The sequence below is a fragment of the Marmota flaviventris genome, chromosome 9 (genome assembly GCF_047511675.1).
Source record: "Marmota flaviventris isolate mMarFla1 chromosome 9, mMarFla1.hap1, whole genome shotgun sequence".
Lineage (NCBI taxonomy): Eukaryota > Metazoa > Chordata > Mammalia > Rodentia > Sciuridae > Marmota > Marmota flaviventris.
Window position 1 is genome coordinate 75,283,559 of NC_092506.1, and position 20,644 is coordinate 75,304,202.

General features: G+C 38.0%; 1 protein-coding gene across 1 annotated transcript in view; it reads right to left on the reverse strand.

Moving 5' to 3' along the window:
* Rab38 (RAB38, member RAS oncogene family) overlaps positions 1 to 16,503 on the reverse strand; it is a 57,298-nt gene extending 40,795 nt beyond the window's left edge. The window contains exon 1 of the mRNA XM_027942720.2: positions 16,262 to 16,503. Within this exon, the coding sequence (XP_027798521.1) occupies positions 16,262 to 16,463 (202 nt within the window). The 5' untranslated portion in view covers positions 16,464 to 16,503. The remainder of the gene's footprint in view (positions 1 to 16,261) is intronic.
* Between the last annotated feature and the right edge of the window lie 4,141 nt (positions 16,504 to 20,644).

Genomic DNA, 20,644 nt, shown 5'->3' on the forward strand with positions numbered 1-20,644 from the left:
ATTTGAGAAAAGACCAGAAAGAGGTAATGTAGGGGGCTCTATCTCAGAAGAATTTTAAACATGGGAACCAGCAAGTGAAACATCAAGATCCTGAGGCATACATATGTCTGGCAAGGAACTGGAGAACTATGAGAGACTGAGTTGGCTGGAGAGAACTGTACGGGGTCAGAGTACAGTGTGGTCAGGCAGGGAGATCACAGGGTTCAGACTGTAGACACTTTCAGGCCATCATATGGATGTTACCTTTATTTCTGGGTAAGAGGAAAGCACTGAAGGATTGTGAGCCAATGAGAAACATGGACTGGCATGAGAAAATGAATCATGTCTGGGAGTCAAGGTAAGAAAAGAACAGTCAGAAAATTATTGCAATAATTCAGGAAAGAGATAATAATGATTTGGACCAAAGTGGTAGTGGTGAAGATGGTAAAGAGTGATTGTTTTCTGGGTATATGTGGGGATAGAGATGATAAGTGGGTTGTAGAGTATGAGATGATTCAAGCATGATACCTAGAATCTGAAAGTATGGAGATGCCATTGGCTGAGATGAAGACTTCAGGAGGCATAGATGTGGTGTGTGTGTGTGTGTGTATGTGTGTGCGTGTATGTGTGTGTGTGTGCACGCACGCTGAGAGGAAGCGTAGGAATCTGACATGTTAAGTGTAAGTCTGAGATGGCTGTTGGGCTCTATCTTAAGCAGAGTGGGATATATATCTGAAGTTCCAGGGAAGGTCCGCACTGAAGATTTAAAATGTTGCTTAATTTCTGTGCATCTCTGCCTGGTTCATCTTCCAGGACCCTATTCTCTCCCCATCATTTCCCTAATTAAACACTTTGAGGAACCTTCCTCTATCTATAGCAGCTGTAATAAATGGAAGTTGAATGGCTAACATGCTTTGTGATCCATACCAGATTTAAAACAATCTGAACTATTACAATTATAAATTGGAAGCTATCTCACAAATGGAATATACTGAAAATTTAGCACTTTAGTGATACAAGGCTTATATTATATAACAAAGTTCAGAAGTTAGTTTATTTGAGCTGAACAATGCCAAACTCCTAATCTTTAAGGAAAAATAAAAATGTCATGAGATACAATTCTTTTCACATTTTTATATTCCACTAAAACAATGCCTTAAATTTAAGTGTGTGAATTTCTATCAATTTTGCAAAAATAACTAACAAATACATATAAATGAAACTTATAAAATTTTATTTTACTTTTATGAAAGATTTATTATTTGGCAGATAACTTCTGAATTAATATAAAGAAATGACAGTAACATATATACAAATTCAAACTATATTCACTAAGCACCTAGATTAGTTTCTCTAATGTTTTCACCAAAAATACCTTCATTATTAAAAGACTGACTAAAAAAGTTTATTTAGGTTTTTAATCAAAAAATCTAAAGCTGTCCATCATACCTTCTAATTAGCATAAGATGAGCCAATTAAACCCTGACAATATGAGTAAAAATAACTTTTTAATATTTATTTATTTATTATTAGAGATTTATGGTTACACATAGTAGTTGGGTTCCCCACAAACACATACCTGCAGGGAATTCGATTTCAGTTCATGATCCCCCCTTTTCACTCTCATCTTCCCTTTCCTCTCCCACATTCCTTCCTCTACTAGACTTTCTTTCGTTCATCTATTTATGTACATTTGAGTGGTTCTTTCGAACTATGCATAAAGGTGGAGTTCCTTGCGGTATATTTATATATGCACATAACGTGATTTTTTAGGAACTCATTCTGCATTGCCTTTCGTTTCCCACCCCTCTACTCTGCCTCTTGATCTCCTTCTTCTACACTATTGATCTTTCTCTTATGCTATCCTGTCCTTCTTTTCCCTTTTCCTTTATTTTACTCTAGCTTCCATCTATGAGAAAAAACATTCAACCTTTGAATTTCCGAGTTTGGCTTATTTCACTTAGCATAACATTCTCCATTTGCATTCATTTACCAGCAAATACCATAATTTCATTCTTTTTTATGGCTGAGTCAAACTCTGTTGTATACATATACCATTATTTCTTAATAAATTCATCTAATTATGGTCATCTGGGTTGATTCCATAATTTAGCTATTGTGAGTTGTGCTGCTATAAACACTGAAGTGGCTTTATAGCTATAGTATGTCAATTTTAATAACTCTTAAAAGCTTTCCTATCCTATACATTCTAACTGAAGAGACTGGTCGACCTCAGATTGGTAATCATAGGTCCACATGCCCAAAATCATATACATAGCACATAAACAAAAATGAGTAATAAGTCATTTATAAAGTATTACAGTAGATCCTGAGTTGATGCTGCCTTTTGTTTGGAGTGAGTTTATATTTCCCAAGGTATTTACTGCTTTTGAGGGAAGATGTATCAGGAGCATGATACGCTAAATGTTGTTAGGCCCCGGAGTAACCAAACAGTGTATGGAATGAAACAGACCCTGTCTCACTAGCATAACCACTAAGATACAAGTGAAGTACAGGGGTCAAAGCTTACTTTGATGTCTCTTTTGAGTTCTGTTTTCTTGTGTTTTTATTTTACATTTTGGATAAGAGAGAGCTTACATTAAGGGAGATTCTAGATCGTGGATTTAGTTCCAAGGGACTAGGGCCTTGGAGTCGAGGGTGACCTGTAGAGTGATCTTCAGCTACCATACCTCTACAGAGAGTATGTGGAGCCTCTGTGTTGGGGAAGTATTTTGCCCTATAAGGTGAGGTTTCTTTCTCTATTTTGTGCTGTCTCACTTTAAGATTTTATCGTCATACCCAGTACAAACACTCCACTGTCTGTTGAATAGTCAATAGTTTTACGGCTCAGTGTCTTGGCTCGTTTTGTTTTCTCCTGCTTTGAAGATTCCATCCAACTTACATTGATTTTCACTCACATACTGGTATGGCCTAGATACCTCCTGGTCCATGGAGCCTCCAAATACCTTTGACCCTTCATCCCCAGGACACAGAACTTTTTACTTCTTCCACTGCCCTTGCTTGGTTCTCCCTTATGGGTTAATGAACTGGATCTGCTTCTGGTCCCTTGCTTCATATGCTCATGGGAATTAGGAAGTATTTCCCTTGAATATACATATATTTCATAATTTTATTTTAAAAGAGATATTTGCTATCAGTCTATCTTATTGTAAGGCTCTTTTAATGGTTACCTAGGATCCTGTGTTCGTTTCTTGCATTAACATACTTTAACACACTCTAGTTTTTCAGAGTATATTGATATAACTGGACATGGAGTTTTGTTGAGAAGAAAGTAGGAAACAGAACTGTGGGAAAGCATGTCCCAGAATTGGGAACACAATTTTCAGAAAGACTCTTAGAAGATGAACAAGTAATTGCCAGGCCAAAAAATAAAAGGTCATTTATCTCACCTGCTAGCCTTCTATGAGATTTTTGAGGTTATGCACCTTCGTCTACAAGTTAAGGGCTAGGCACACTATGCCTGGCTGGGCCTGGCTAGTCTTTCTGTTTCTTACTTTGAAGCACCATCACACCATGGCAACCCCATTTCCATTAGAACATACCCTCTTCCTTATCCTCCATCTAACCAAATCCTACCCATCCTTCAAGGTTATACTCAAGTGCAGCCTTCTTGGAGACTCTGCATAACTAGCTGATGCCAACCTACCTTGCCACTCTTCTATATCCCCATAACATTGACTGTATCAATCACTTGGCTACTGTTCAATTATTCAATTACTGTGCCTATGTCCACATCATACACATATTCTGACAGGCTCAAGTCTATGCTTATGATAGACTTACATAATAGAATAAAACTGGCCATACAAGTCCTTTTTACACAATGAATCAACAAATAATTGGATTCTTATAAGCAATATGGAACCCCAGCAGGGAAAGGAGTAGACTAAATAAAGCAATATCTCTAATTCATTTCATTTTCACTTTTTTCCTATGCCTCCTCAATGCCTGCTCATTGTGATCTATTCTGAATCTATCCATAATGTAGAACCATTCTTATTCTTTCTGAAATTTCCTTACTTCCTCTATAATCAATGTCTTTCATTTCATCTAACTGCTGGTTTGCACCACTTATAGACAAACCTTATTTCTATTCAACAAGAAGATAAGACTAGCTGTGGTATATTTAACTAAGCTAAAGAATGCAAGATAATAAGATAGGATAAAAAAAGTCAATACTGGTTATTAGGTGTCCATAAACAATAGTCTTATTGAAAGAAAGATATATGAATTATAGTGTTTTATTGTTAAATTTTCATTAAACTCTGAATTTATATTTAAATTTAAAGCTATATACATATTATGCTTTTGAAAAAGACTACTAGTACACTGTCATAGTAAATAATTTGTTATAAATGTTCAAACTGGGATCAAATGCCACCAGTTTAAGTGAAATAATTCATTTAGATGGAGAAATAATATCATATAGCAAATAAAAATCCAATAATGATGGGGTGAGAGAATGAAACCAAGTCGCAGGTGAAAGGTTGGCATCAATCAATATAGAAGGGTGAGCATTTTGTTTTTAATTAAACAAATAAGCAACATAAAATACTTTCACCGAATTGTAAGCTCAAGAGGATTTAATAAAAAGATACCTTTAATTATTTGGCCTTTGAGCCAACACCTCTAAGTAGACTATTAAGATACGTTTATAAATAACTCACAAGAAATTCTGAACTCCAAAGCTTCCATCCTTAAAGAATATCCAGATTCCTCTAGAACTATAATTCCCCAAACAGATGACAAGGTACCACAGTAAACTCATGGAGTGCAACAGAATTTTTTTAAATTTAAGTTAAACACAGTGATAATCAAGATCAGACACTTCAGCAACTTCCAACAAGGTAGTTAACAGTTTGCCACTACATTCCTGTGATGTCATTATGTCTTTTTTGAAAATGGGGTATTGGAAGTTTCTGTGATAAAAAGCAAGAATCATCTGAAAATGTGAGTAGAAAATGAGGGAGGTGCTGTCTCAAAGGATTGGGATGTTGTTCCATGACCAAACACCACATGCCTAGAGTAAATTATAGTTACTAAAATTAAATAAAAATTTCTTTTAATTTATGTGTTCTACTTTTCTCACATGACTATTAAAATTAGAACATAATATGTGTTTGGTTATTTGGTGCTATTTCATGAAGAACACCCTTGGGTATTTCTTTCAGTCTTCAGGCACAATGATAAAGTTACTTTGGCACTACAGGAGACTTGTTAAACTTAAAGTTTGAGAACTTCTGCTGTATCCTCTAGAGTCTAGTTGGTTGTTGTCTTTAAATTTAAAAGACACACACACACACACACACACACACACACCACACTACACTACAGCATACATACAGTCCCTTTCACCATCCTATTTGCTTTAATCAGATTTTTTGGTGCTGGGACTAAAAGACCTGACAAGAACAATTTTAGAGAAGGAAAAGCTTATTTACAGTACAGTTTCAGAGGTCTCTGTCCATAGACAGCCAGCTCCATTCCTCCACGCTTGAGGTAGGCTAAATATCATGGTGGAAGAGTGTGGCAGAAGGAAGTGGCTTACATGAGGATTAGGAAGCAGAAAGAGATGCCATTCACCAGATACAAAATATATGCCCCAAAGGCAAACCCCAGAGACCCACCTCCTCCAGCCACACCCTACCTGCCTTTAGTTACCCCTCAGTTCATCCCTAACAGGGGATTAATTCAGTGAATGAGTTAAGGCTCTCTCATCCAATCCATCACATTATTAGACCTAATTTAGATTCTGATATCATAAAGCATCATAGCTATTCCTAGTCTTTTTTTCCCAAATAAAGACCTGTGTCCCTCAGGCTCTGTGGTTTTCCAAAATAAAAGTAGATGAAGGTGGTTGTTATTAAACCAAACCAATCACATGGTCTCAGCAATGATGTATGCAAAGACTTCAGCTCATCTTCTACATGCAATTTAAGCAATCTGAGATGTGAAAACTATTGCATGATTCTATCAAGCCTTAGAAAAGAGTAGAATAGACTGGTTGGAAAACAGAGAAATATCAGTTCATATTCCAGCACTACTCCTTTGTGTAACTTTCAAAAAGCTTATGTATTTCTTTGCTTGTTTATTGGTTAAATAGCCTATCTAAGCACAGTTTTTTTCATCTTTATACCAGTACCTACCACAAAAGTTCATTTTGTGCAATGAATGAAATGATACATATAAATGCATAACACCATGACTGACTCTAAATAAATAGTAGCTATTTATAACACATTATATTGTAGAGAAAAACAATTCTCTCAACAATGAATTTAAGTCAATTTGTTTTATACTTCACTCTTAAATTGGATGGAAATTTGTTTGAACCTCCCACGCTATAAGTATTATCTTTGTCTCCTTTAGACTGAGAGGTACACAAGAAACTAAGTCCTTCATCACTCTTCCAGAGAGAACAATTTTATGCAAGATTGAAAAACTAATTAAAAGTTAAATCCAAATATAAATGATAAGGAGCAAAGGTTAAATAATACACCAGGATAACACAAATTATAAAAAGTACAGACTCAGAGGAAAAAGTAATAAGATATTTAAAACTATTGAATGTTCTTCTTCAATTCTGTCTCTTGCTTCCAGATCATGTGTTTGCTTGGTTCTCCTCCTATTAGCATTTTCTCCACTTTCTTTCTGACCTTACAATAATTTCATTAAGTTTTGTAGGAACTAATGGAAAGTCTGATAAAAATTGTGAAGGATATCCAGACAGGTACACAATAACTATAATGCAAATTTTAATTGGAGAAGTGTTACAAGGAAGGTAAAGCGATGCTGCTTGGGACTCAAAAGAGAAAGAAGTTATTTCTGATGGGAGAGAATCCAAAGGGAAGCTTTTGTAGAGCAGTTGCTTTCCAGGTGAGTCTTAAAACTCAGGTAGGATATGAATATGTGGACATAAAGGAAAGGACATGTGAACCAGTGGGAAGAATGGGAGCACAGACATACAAGCATAAACACGAGACTTAATAAGGAACCAAAGGAACACAAGTGACTCAAGTGTGAGCCTCATAATGGACAGTGGCTGAAAATAATATTAGAAATGTTATTGTAAGCCACATTGGGCATAACTTTGGTTGTCTACCATGATAAACCATCATTCCCTCTTCTCCACAGCATGAATCACCACAGGATTAGGTGAATACCCAATTCAATTATATTTGCACCTCAGCATCAAAACATCTGATGTTAAATATAAGTCTTTATAATTCTTCAAACTTCACAGCAATAAACCAAGGAACCCTGTATCTTTGTTCTAGTTCTTTCATTATCATGTTCTGTGGGCCTAAGAAAGCAATGCCACCCCACTTCCAGGTCATAGCTTCTCATCTCTAAAATGACCAGTGTGGCTTTGAGGAGTAGTCAATTTTTTTACCTCTTAAAATTACCTTTCAAAAACTATCATTGAATATATTACATCTAAAAATCATGAGAAAGATTCATTTTTGCCATGTGACCTTCAAATAAACAAAAATTCACTCTAAATTATAGAGACTGTCAAACAGAAAAGTGCAATTTTCAGAAATGTTATTTAAAGTAAGCACAGCGGCCTATAACTGGAATCCAAGTGACTCAAAAGACTGAGGCAGGAGGATCACAAGTTCGAGGTCAGCCTGGCCAACTCAGTGAACCCTGTCTCAAAATTTTAAAAAGGTGGGGGACCTGGGGATATAACTCACTGTTAGTATGTCCCTGGGTTCAATCCAGGTACAGATTGTGTCCAGAAAAGACGGCATTTAAAGTGACTCCTCAGTTTTTATATCAAAAAATTACAATAGAATAATCCCTTATAAAAAGTGATTACCATATTTTTCTATTCTAAAATATTTACATTTTAATATGTTAATGTTTATAAAAACATGAAATCTTTCATGAAATAAATGAGTTAGCAAGTTTATTTTTTTATTTTATTAAGAATTTTTTTTAATTTATTTTTTTTTTAATTTTTTATTGTTGGTTGTTCAAAACATTACAAATTTCTTGATATATCATATTTCACACTTTGATTCAAGTGGGTTATGAACTCCCATTTTTACCCCATATACAGATTGCAGAATCACATCAGTTACACATCCATTGATTTACATATTGCCATACTAGTGTCTGTTGTGTTCTGCTGCCTTTCCTATCCTCTACTATCCCCCCTCCCCTCCCCTCCCCTCCTCTCTTCTCTCTCTACCCCCTCTACTGTCATTCATTTGTCCCCCTTGTATTATTTTTCCCTTTCCCCTCACTTCCTCTTGTATGTACTTTTGTATAACCCTGAGGGTCTCCTTCCATTTCCATGCAATTTCCCTTCTCTCTCCCTTTCCCTCCCACTTCTCATCCCTGTTTAATGTTAATCTTCTCCTGCTCTTCATCCCTACTCTGTTCTTAGTTACTCTCCTTATATCAAAGAAGACATTTGGCATTTGTTTTTTAGGGATTGGCTAGCTTCACTTAGCATAATCTGCTCTAATGCCATCCATTTCCCTGCAAATTCTATGATTTTGTCATTTTTTAATGCAGAGTAATACTCCATTGTGTATAAATGCCACATTTTTTTATCCATTCGTCTATTGAAGGGCATCTAGGTTGGTTCCACAGTCTTGCTATTGTGAATTGTGCTGCTATGAACATCGATGTAGCAGTATCCCTGTAGCATGCTCTTTTTAGGTCTTTAGGGAATAGACCGAGAAGGGGAATAGCTGGGTCAAATGGTGGTTCCATTCCCAGCTTTCCAAGAAATCTCCATACTGCTTTCCAAATTGGCTGCACCAATTTGCAGTCTCACCAGCAATGTACAAGTGTACCCTTTTCCCCACATCCTCGCCAGCACTTATTGTTGTTTGACTTCCTAATGGCTGCCAATCTTACTGGAGTGAGAAGGTATCTTAGGGTGGTTTTGATTTGCATTTCTCTGACTGCTAGAGAAATATTCGGAAATATTAAGAATTTTTTTAAAATAACGATATATCTTAGAATTAAAGCAATGATATGACAGTTGACTGAAAAACTTTTTATGGAACACCTACCTACTCATTAAGCACATACTATGTGCCAAGTACTAAATTATGACCCAGTGACACAGTTTAGAGGAAAAAGGCATTCCAATGCAGTAGTAGAGGTTTCCTAATCTTGGGTAAGAATAAAATATCCTGGGAGCAGAGAAATATTGTCTCCCTGCGTCTTACACAGTCAATAGAGAGTTTCTAGATAGAGTCACGTGAATAGCATGAGGACAGACCCACAGGAAATACATAAGTAAAAAAGATACATTTTGTCTGAGAGAATTGCTGAGGTATAGAGCAATGAAAAAGGTAAGTAAATAGGGACACTGTAAGATATCTGCCACCACGGTCAATAATCATGAAAAGAACGAGAGATGAGACTATAACAAGGAAATCAAGCCTGATCTTTAACAACTTGAATTTCATGCTAAAAGTTTAGCATTTAATTTTGAAAGTGGTACTGATCCACTGAGGAGAACAAATTGGAGAATATCAAAGTGGAGAATGATATAATGCTGAGAAGAATCAAAGCTGTGAGTTACAAACTGAGGGCCTGAGGAGTTCAGATGACTTGTAAAGAAGATATGGCTATTGAAAATAAGAATGAGATAGCTATTTCACAAGTTAGAAAAGATTGGATTTGATTAATGCCTAAGAGTGAGAAAGCAAATCAAGAGGAGAAGAGTGAAAGTTAAAACCTGAGTTATTAGCCAGGCCTGGTGGTGCACACCTGTAATCCCAGCAGCGTGGGAGCCTGAGACAGGAGGATTGATGGTACAAAGCCAGCCTCAACAATTTAGCAAGACTGTAAGCAACCTAGTGAGACCCTGTCCCAAATAAAAAACTTTTTAAGGGCTGGAAATGCGGCTCAAGCTATAGCGCGCTCACCTGGCATGCGTGCGGCCCGGGTTCGATCCTCAGCACCACATACAAACAAAGATGTTGTGTCCTCCGAATACTAAAAAATAAATATTAAAATAAAAAAAAAATCTCTCTCTCTCTTTCTTCCTCTCTCTTAAAAAAAAAAAAAAAGACTTTTTAAAAGAGCTAGGTGTGTTTCAGTGGTTGAGTGCCTCTTGGTTCAATCTCCCTGGGTACCACAAAAGAAACCAATAAACCAAACCGAGTTATTGTCATTAAGTAATCTAAGATGATACATCTTCTTAATAAAATTCCCAAAGATCTGGGGGAAAGCTTGAAACTCAATAAGTAGGAACCCCAGGAGAGAATCTAAGATGGCCTTGCTGAGTTGAATGCAAGCACTCTAGTAGACCAACCTAGAAATGAGGATGATTCCTGCTGGACTATATTAGTTCCCATCCCTGAAGCAATGGAGACAACATATTCCTCTACAAATATCTATCCCAGAGCCAGAAATCAAAAGAAATAAAAAGGGTTCTTAGTGGCTTCAAAACTTTGAAGGATCCTCCAAAGTGTGGATCAGAACAGAAAAAGCTCTAAGTCTATTTCAAGACAACTTTCTCAAAAATTCATCAGGTGAGCAATGACCCTAGTATCAATCCCAGTGACTGCTTAACAGCCAACCACTTTTACTGAGCAGCCATTATGTGAAGGTAATATAAAGAACATGTCCAACAGGAAATTGGAATTATGTGTTTGAGATTTATGAGAAGTCAAGCTTATAGGCACAGTTTCTGAGTCATCTGCACAGTTTAAACTACTCACTGGAAAGAGCCATTGGTAAAAGCACAGAACTAAGTACAAGCATAGGAAATATACTAGCTCAGGGGCTTTGTCCAGTCTCCTGAGGCTCAGAATTTGAAAGGATGTGGTGTGGTCAGGATCCTCTTTGCACAAGAATATTGTGAAGATACCAGTATCAGTGCACTTTACTCTCTGTTACAGGTGATTTTCTTTCATGTCATCATACCCACACAACTGAGAACTTCTTAATGTCAAGAGTCAAGTTGTACTCTATTCTTCATCCTTGTTTTCCCTTTACTTAGCACAGAATCTAACATATACCATATATATCTCCAAAAACACATATAAGAACTACTCTTTCCTAGCCCCTCTTTCTCTAATGACCCAGCTTCCCTTAATGAAGTTGCTACTTGCTTTCCTGTCAGAACTAGTCCTAGATGAGAACAAGTCCCACATGCCCTGCCCACACATCTGTGACATATATAAACTCTAACAGCTGCTCTGCAATAGGCCCAAGGTCTTTCCTCACACATTCCTCACCCAACTTTGAAAGTGCACCATTTTTGCTTACCATACGCATTGTTTCCCGGTAAGCACAGAGAATGCTATTCACATAGTTATCAGAAAATCTATAATTAGTCAGGCTGGAAACAAGGTAATAAACTGCCCAGCAGAGAGTAAGGGAGTAGTGCAGACTTGACATGAATTTATCTTTCTTTTCTCTCTCTTTTTTTTTTTTTCTTAACACACTGGTTACCAAATTTAGCTTTTTCTACATTTCTAAATCATTTATCCTGATATTTAAGATCCCTCTTATAAAATTCATTCAAGAATTACTTTTAAAAATACATACCGAATAGACAGTCAAATCCAAACCTTTCCTTCAATTGAGTTTCACAATTTGAAAGGTCTTTGTAAATTGTAAAACAACCTATTACTTATGACATAACACAAATCAGTGTCATCCCTGGTATAAAGGGATAGTCAGCTGCCCAAGTACTCTTCACCCTGTTACTCTACCTGGGAGATAATGTTCTCCCGTGCTTTTTTGCCACATGCAGTTAGGTAGGGAAGTTACTATACCTGTGCCCCACGTGGAACTATGGTTCTTATAAACTGACCTTGCTGTTAGAAGCATTTGTTATTTAGTAGAGTTCTGCAGAGAAATGTTGTATGGTGAAGAAGCATAAATTGTTTTGTATTCTATTTGTTAAATCCAGAATTGGGTTTTCTGATGACTAAGAGGCTTCGTCATATGTCATACTGAAGTTTAACAGATAAACTGTTCCTGTTCTTCTCTGCCACTTGTGACCTTGGGCAAGTCCCTTACAAGCTCTCTGATTTTTCATCTTCTCTAATATAAATTGGCTTTACTACTATCTTCTCTGTTTATACCTTCAGTGATACCAAAGGGTACTCAGAGAGATCAAGCAGGAAAATGTATGTGAAAGTAGTTTGTCACAATCACAATTAGAACAACAAGAGTAATAGCTACATGTATTCAGCATTTAATATTTGTCAAGCACAGCTTTACAAGAATTAGCTCATTTAACTCTTATCATTACTCGAAGATATGCAAGGTCTATTGTCCCAATTTTACAGACAGGAAACCAAGGCATAGAGGATAGGTAACTTTACAAGTATCCTCAGCAAAAAAGTTGAAAAAATTGTCATGTACTACCTATGCCCCAGGCACAGTAAAACAATAATATGAAAGTTGATGCATAATGTAAGAAATAACATCTTACAGAAAAATAAAATCAGATGAGCCAGCTGAGGTTCAGCAAAGTTTTATGGCTTACTCAATGCCAAGTGTTACATTTTTAAAGTATCTATGATTTACAAGATATTCAGAATATGTCTGACGTACTCTATTATTAAGACGAGGGAAGTATAAGAAAGCTGTTAGAAACCTGGGGGCTGGATTCAACAGTTATGTTTTAAATTTAGCACCACAAAACCAGCTATTTTACTGGAAGATTAAATATGTCCAGACATTTATAAAAATAAGTACTTAAGAAATTTTAGTTTCTATTACTATAACTGCCCAATTCCTGTAGCTGAGTCCCAAAGCACATCAAGAAATCTAAATAAAATCATATAGTTCTCTTTGAATGTGCTAATGGAGCATTTGCAATGTCTGGATTTGGAAATTTATAAAACAGGAGAGCCTCACATGAGAAATTTTTGTTTTACTCTTTCCTAATTAGTCGATGTAAAAAGAGAAAAACCTACAAATTCACATCATAATTAAGAATTAGTTCAGAAATAGATTTTCATTCATTTCTTTCCATTTTCTGCATATTGGTACAAAAAAATCTATTAGAAATAAGAAGAAGAGGGCAAAGATAACTTCCTAACTAGGGAAGGGAAGAGGGCCTAATCCCCATGGGCCAATGGAACATCAGGCATCCATGGGCCTATGGACACAAAGAACATGACTTGATGCCAAATCAGACAGCACAACTCAAATCCTGCTCTTCCACTATTAGCTGGGTGGCCCTGGGCAAAGCTACTTAATTTCTGTGACTCTATCAAGAGCTTCTGAACATAGAGCTGCTCAGCTAGTCCTCTATGATGGATTCCCTGGGATCTAGGGCAACTGTTGTCCTTGTGGAGTTTGAGGTATGAATCACCTCGTTTCACATGGTCCTAAAGGTACTTTTTGGAGACTTTCAGGATAAGACTGGCCAGTCTAGGTAGACACAAGACATACATCATGGGAATTTGTTGAATAAATAGGGCCCTACTTAGCAATGAACCAAGCAAGTATCAAGAGTCTACCTGAGCAAGGATTCCCTCTATAGCAGGCATACCTGATATCCTGTCAGGTTAGGAAAAGTCCTCTCTACTTCATGGACAACCCCAACCCCTTAAAACTAGGCCTGCTATCCTCTAATACCTCTTATTTCCAAACACACAGCATAACTGAGCAGGATGAAGGAAGACAAGCTATGACTTTAAGAATATTCACTTAACTAACTACAATCTGAGTGAGCAATTGAGGGTGAATTTCACATATGATCATAGCCCACAAAAGTCCTAAGCAGCTTGAATTATGTATTTTCCCACCATCCCATGCCACCATGGCCCAGCTCTCCCCCACCCCAGCTTGGCCTTCTGTCAATCTCTAACTCATCTAACAGGGCTTTTGAGCTTGAGGCTGCCAAAGACAGGGGAATGGATCCCTGTGAAAAAGAAACTTCCTTCTGAGGTGCTGAACACCACCTTATAGGTAGAACTGATTTTCCAATTCATCTAGAACTATGGTTCAGGAGGCATTTCCCAGCTTGGGAGTTAAATTTATACTGCAAAATGGGAAAGCCTGAAAATGATGCTGGCTGTTTGGGGACAGAATATATGTGTAATGTAGGAATTGCAATTTATTAGGATTTGATCAGCACATGTATGTCATGTGACTCTTGCTTAGCATGTATAAATGCTCAAAAAAAAAATTGGTAGCTAGTATAATAGCAACCCTTGAAGATCTCCAAGATAGTAGGCACGAATACCTTTAACTAGCATCATTGGTTGCTCATCTCTCATTTTCATTTTGTTAGGAGAAAGTCTCCCTTTTTATTGATCAGGAGACAAGAACAAGGAGTTTAAGGAACTTGTCTAAAATCTCACAGTATTCAGAAGGAGCCAGTTCAATTCTGGAATTTGGGCTCACAAACACTATGTGTTTTCATCTCCCTGGTTAAGGTGAGAAAACAGATTTATAGACAATAACCTGCCTGAGGGAATACTACTACTTAGATTTGAAACAGAAGTACAAATTACAGCTACATCTTCTTTTAAACACTAAGCTATTTCTAGACCCAAGTCCAGAGACTTATGGACCCAGAATAGTTTTCACACACTAAAACATGGAACAACAAGGTATATGGACTCACAGTGAATTTTAAAATATGGAAACCCAATCGAACATTGGTTGATGACATCTTCTGGTCACTGATAACCCCTGTGCTTCTAAAGCTGCTGAAGACTCCAAATGCATGAATCTGTCCGTATGCCAAGAGCTTTATCATAAGACCTGGCAGCTCATGATTAAAGAGGCACTAGAGTCCACAGAAATGCCCTTTCAAATATTTTCCACATTTGTTCTCCCTTCAGGCCATGAAAAAGCATTTCCAGCAACAGCTGAAATGAACCTGTTTTCTTAAAAAAGGATTGGAATAGTTTGGGTGCAACACTTATAAAGAAAGGTTCCTGGTACCCCAGACCATGAAACAGTCAGAGATGGAGTAGGACTATTTGAAGTGGTTCATGGAGAAGTTCAAGGACTTTAAAACTTCTAAGCAGGAAGGTTCCTGAGCCATCATTGTCCAACCCTTTTCTACTTAATAAGGATGCAATGGAACTGAAGGGAGTTGTCCAAAGCCACTGAGCAGGTTAATGAGTGGCAGAGCCAGAACCTGTAATAAGAGATTGGACATGCCAGGATTGCAAATATTCTTAGTCCAAGACTTACTCTTAGAGTAGACATTTCACATTCTCACTTTTGATTACACTTAAGTCCAGGTACAAACTCTCATTGTCAAATACTGATTTCAAACATTGTAAAAAAAATAAAAAAAAAAGGTTCTCATTTACATATCTTTCAAAAGACAACTTTAATGCCAAATCAAGAAATTTTATGCCTAATGTCATAGACCCTGACTAAGAGTTGCTTTAAAATACATATAAAGCTTTTTATAGATTATATAAAGACAGAGATATATTTTTAAAAAAAAAATTGAGATGGGAGACTGGGGCATTAATTTGTCCCTGATAAATACAAAGCAAAGAATCACAAACTCCCTTGACTGAAGGACAGGGTGTTGAAATTGGGAATAAAGCCAGCTATTAAAAACAGGAATGGTGGGGCCCGGGATGTGGCTCAAGCGGTAGCGCGCTCGCCTGGCATGCGTGCAGCCCAGGTTCAATCCTCAGCACCACATACACACAAAGATGTTGCGTCCGCCGAAAATTAAAAAATAAATATTCTCTCATTCTCTCTCTCTCTCTCTCTCTCTCTCTCTCTCTCTCTCTCTCTCTCCCCCCCCCCCAGGTTCGATCCTCAGCACCACATACAAAGATGTTGCGTCCGCCGAAAACTAAAAAATAAATATTCTCATTCTCTCTCTCTCTCTCTCTCTTAAAAAAAAAAAAACAGGAATGGGCAAACTCCAGATAGTTTCATATTATCCCATTTGCTCCTATTAACTCGGCTAGGGGCTTCCCTGGGTCAGCTCAGACACAAGGGCCTATGTGGCACTCTGAGCGGCTTAACCAGTAAGACTATCGGCCCAGAAAACAAACTTGAGAAGAGAACCACCTAAAGCAATTGCTGAGAGTCTCACTCTGGGTGCCAACAGTGGCCTGTTCTGAGTTGGAGAGACACCAGGGGAAAATAAAACGCCACAGAACGCACTTGAAGTTTCAGCTGGAGCAAAAAACTTTTTCTTGTCTTTGAGAACAAGTTTCCAAACCGCCAGGAATGCCCTGGAGATTTGGATCTCACTCTTGGCTGAGGGCCGCTGTCCTGGGACTGGAGACCAGCTTCAAGACGCTGCCGCCCGCCCCCGACCATCCCCGGCTCTCACCTGCGATGTCCCAGAGCTGCAGGCGCACTACTGTCTCCGGGTCCCAGTGAAGCACTTTAAGCGCGAAGTCCACGCCTATGGTGGCTCGGTAATGCGAGGAAAAGTTCTGGTGCACGTAGCGCTTGATGATGCTGGTCTTGCCCACGCCGAGGTCGCCGATCACCAGCAGTTTGTACAGGTGCTCCTTGTGCGGGGCCTGCATCCTGGCGGCCGGCCCGCCGTGCTGTGCCTGGCCAGGGAAGCACAGCCTGGGCTGGGCGCGGGAGAGAGACCCGTAGCGCAAGTGTGGGAGCTGGGGAGAGGCGTCCGCGGTGGGGCGGGGGCGTAGGGCGGAACTCCTCCCCTGAGGTTAATCCTCCTTCCTACTTCGCTGTCTTGGAGAAGGGTGGAGACAGGAGCTACTCGGGTTCGCGTCTTATTGCCTGTTGCTGCACTTATTTGTACTGTGCTTCAGAGTTTCCACAGAGATTTTTTTTCGCCTTTGATGCCGGGCACAAACCTTTCAGGTGTAGATTTTATTTTCTATGTTTTGCCTGCGAGAAAATTGAGTGTCAAGAAATACCATACAGTGAGGGGGCTGGGAATGTAATTCAGTGGAAGAGCACTCCCCTAGCGCGTGAGGTCCAAGTTCAATCCCTATCTCCTGGGGAAAAAAAAAAAAAATGTACTATGAGAGAGATGAGCCAGTGAAAGACCTAGGTGAACCCAGGTCTCCCAAGGATACAGGGCTCTATCACCACCCCACACTTAGAGCGTAGAGGCAACAGAGAATGCAATATTAGGAGGCACAACACCAGTATTTGGGTCCTGCAGGGCCCTGGTTTTGAGTAGAGAGATCTTGGGCAATTCCTCTGAGCTCCCCAGGCTCCAGGCCTCAGTGAACTGTCAGCAGCTTTGAGATGTGAACTTTGAACACTTTCACATCTTTTCTACTGTCAATGAACTAGCAAGAAGGAGGCGGGGCTGAAAATGCAATCACATCCATGACTTTCAGCATCTTAAGAGCTCAGCAGCACTGACAATTCAAACAATCGGTTTTATTATCATAAGTAATAATATTAGCAAGCTTTCATAGAGCATTTGCTATGTGCCACAGGTTTTATACATATGTTGCTTAGTCACTCAAGAAGTCTTAAAGATAAGTACCATTATTTTTTCCATCTTACAACTAAGGAAGCCAAGGACTGTCAGACACTTTAATTAGGTCCCAGGGTCAAAGGTTTTGTTGTTGTTGTTGTTGTTGTTGTTTTTTCATTTAATCAACATACATTGAGAACCTTCCCTGTTAAGCACAGCTCTGTGTGCTTGGGATAATACAGGAATAATAATGGAGACAAGGATTCCTAGCTTGAACAAATGTGGAATAAGAAAAAATAATGGTATAGAGTGGCCTGGAAAAGTCTTGTGGAAATGGGGACAATTCAGTGAATACTTGAAGGAAGTAAGATGGGCATGCAGGTCTTGAGGATAAGTATTCCATACCAAAATGAGGTATTGTATACCTGAATATTTTGGGAATGAAGCTCCTCCCACCCACCTTCTTTGCAAACCTCAAGTGGTTTTCCTAATCTAGGTGCAGTCTGGATTATTCTCATCTTTATCTGGTCTCCCCTTCTGATCTAGAGCATATTAGAACATTAGATATTTACTTTTATGTTAAAGGACAGGTAGGGCATGATTCAGGTTTTCTTGGGCACAAAGCTATAAAATTGGGTTATGGAGCTCTTTAAGCAAATGAATGTAAAATTTAAAAATTAAATTGTGTAAGCATGGGAAGGGTCCTGAAACTTCAGCTTCATTGCCTCTCTGAGGGAAAGAGATCACTCTTTCAGGGACACTGGCCAAGAATGGTGAGCAAGCTCCCTGGTCAGGCAGGAAGTATGTACAATTTGTTTCCAGAGGAATTCATTTAGGTCTCATGATAATTTTTCACAGTGGGAAGAAATTACTCTCAGTTTATATTTTTAAATCCTTTAGACGAAAGTGATTTGATAAGCATAATGGACTAGCAGTGCAGTGAAATCTTTGTTAAAGAATCTCTGTCTCTGAACCTGAAAGTGGCTCTTTCTCCCAGCAACTACAAAAAAGCACCCTGCAAGCCTGTCTTCCACTGTAGCTCCCCAAGCATCTCTGGCAATGTTTTGACATTCTCACTACCCTTATATTGCTAAACCACAGCACACCTTCTCCTGAAGAACAGAAAGGCAGATGACTCAATTCTGTAAAAGTTATGTGAGACAACCACAAATTTCTCAGAATTAAAACCTGGAGTGGTATCCCAGAAAGCCTAGCATCATATTTCTCTAAGTCTTCATTCCTGTGATATCCAAAGTGCATACATATGTTTGCACTTATAAAGTAGAAAAATTAATTAAAATGATTGGAAATTGCTTTGCAAATATAAACCTGAAAGGACAATCCCTCATGTTTCCCTCCCAGTGCTATAGGTGAGCTTCTGTGAAATTACCTTATTTGCTTTTGCCATTGAAAGAGCCATAGGGAGTTATTTATTAGCTTGCTTAAGGTCTTAATTATTGCATCAAAGAAATACTTAAAGGACTGCAAGATAGGGCCCTATAGACTTTATTGTAAGAAAGGTAAACTAATTTTTCTTCAATTTGTCTACAAGGAATGTGTAATAAACAGATGACTGCAAGATAGGGTCCCATAGGCTTTTTTGTAGGAAAGGTAAACTAAATTTTCCTACAAGGAATATGTCCTAAAATAGATGGGCCTTTATTTTGCAAAAGATATACTAAGGAATGACCATATAATTTATCCAAACTGAGCCTCCTGAAAGTAATAGGAGAGATTTTAATGATTACACCAAACAACAGGAACAAGCAAGGAATGTCCTTGAGAACATTCATTCCTGAAGCAGAGAGTTAGCGATCACAAATGAGATCTACAAATAACAGGAACATTTGAAAAATCTCCTAAATCATTACTTTAACAATAAATATGTTTGTCAGGTTAAGGCTGAAATTCATTTCTCTGTTGTCTTCAAAAACAAGCAACTAAGATAAATATGGAGCAAAATGATTTTGTGTGTAGTAGAACTTCAACTTCCTTGTATTGAGTACTCTGTGTTTTTAGTAAATTTATTTAATCCTCGCAACCACCCTGTAGCATGTATCCCTTTATATAATGAAGGAAATAGGGCTGAAATAATTTAAATTATCTCCTCAAAGTCACATATATGAAGTGACAAAATGAGAATTTCTAAATCCATGGTTTTTTTTCTAATAAAGAGTCTATTTTTCTAGTAGACCAAGAGTCTATTTCTGTTGCTCCCAGAGAAGGTAATAGTGTCATACCAAGGATCTCCAGTGCATAAGTCCCTAGCCTACATAGGTGATGACATAAGGACTGGTGTGGCCTAACTCAGAAGGATAAAAGTTGCCATAAAATTAAGACCATCAACCCAGCAATTTTATATGCAAAACACCAAAAAGGAATTTTTTGTTTTGGTTGGTTGGCTGGTTTTTTTGAGGACCAGGGTCAAAAAAAGGTTCTCAAATTTATCCAGATGACAGTATAAGATATAAGCCTCTACCATCAAAATGCATTCATTCTGGTCAGAGCATTAAAATATATATGGCTCTCCACCTATACCCTGTGACCTTCATAGACCTTTCACTGCAACTTCCTGTCTTTCCTGTTCATATGTGATTTTCTTGTTTTCCATCTTTGGAATGGGACTTTCTCTGCTTGCACTCATCCACTCCTGTGACAATACAGTAGTTTAGGCTAGAAATTCAACTCTGAAATCTGGTGAATTTTTGATTTCACAAATTCTTCTTCTTCCCAGTTATAAGATCTTAGTAAAAAAATTTAACTTCTGTAAATTTGTCCTTCATGGGTAAATTGAGGATGGCATTAGTTTCTACCTCAAATTTGTTTGGAAGACTAACAGTGCATTAAAGTGCTTAGCATAGTGCTTGGCCCAGGATATCCACCAAAAAATAAAAGTTAAACTAACAAATGTCTGCTGAATTCCACAACTGTACTTAAAACCCCAACATTACACCTACATTCCATACCCTGGTTACAAACTGCCTGCTGGGCATTTCTATCAGGCTTTCTGGCAGGCGTTGCAACTAAAACATGTACAGAATTGAACTTATTATCTGTTCTAACAGACTCGTTCCTTTTCCTGTATTCCTGGTTTAGGGTCGGTGGATCCACCCTTACCACACTATGAAGCCTGAAAACTCACTTGACTCCTCCCTCTATATTGCCCACACATCCTGTCAGCTGAACCTTCTGATTCTATCTCAAATTCCCAAGTTCATTTCCTCTAGTGCATCAAAGTACTATTAGAAGAAAAAGGTGAATATTTATTCTACATTATGGTAGGGATAGAATTTTTAAAGGTGAAAT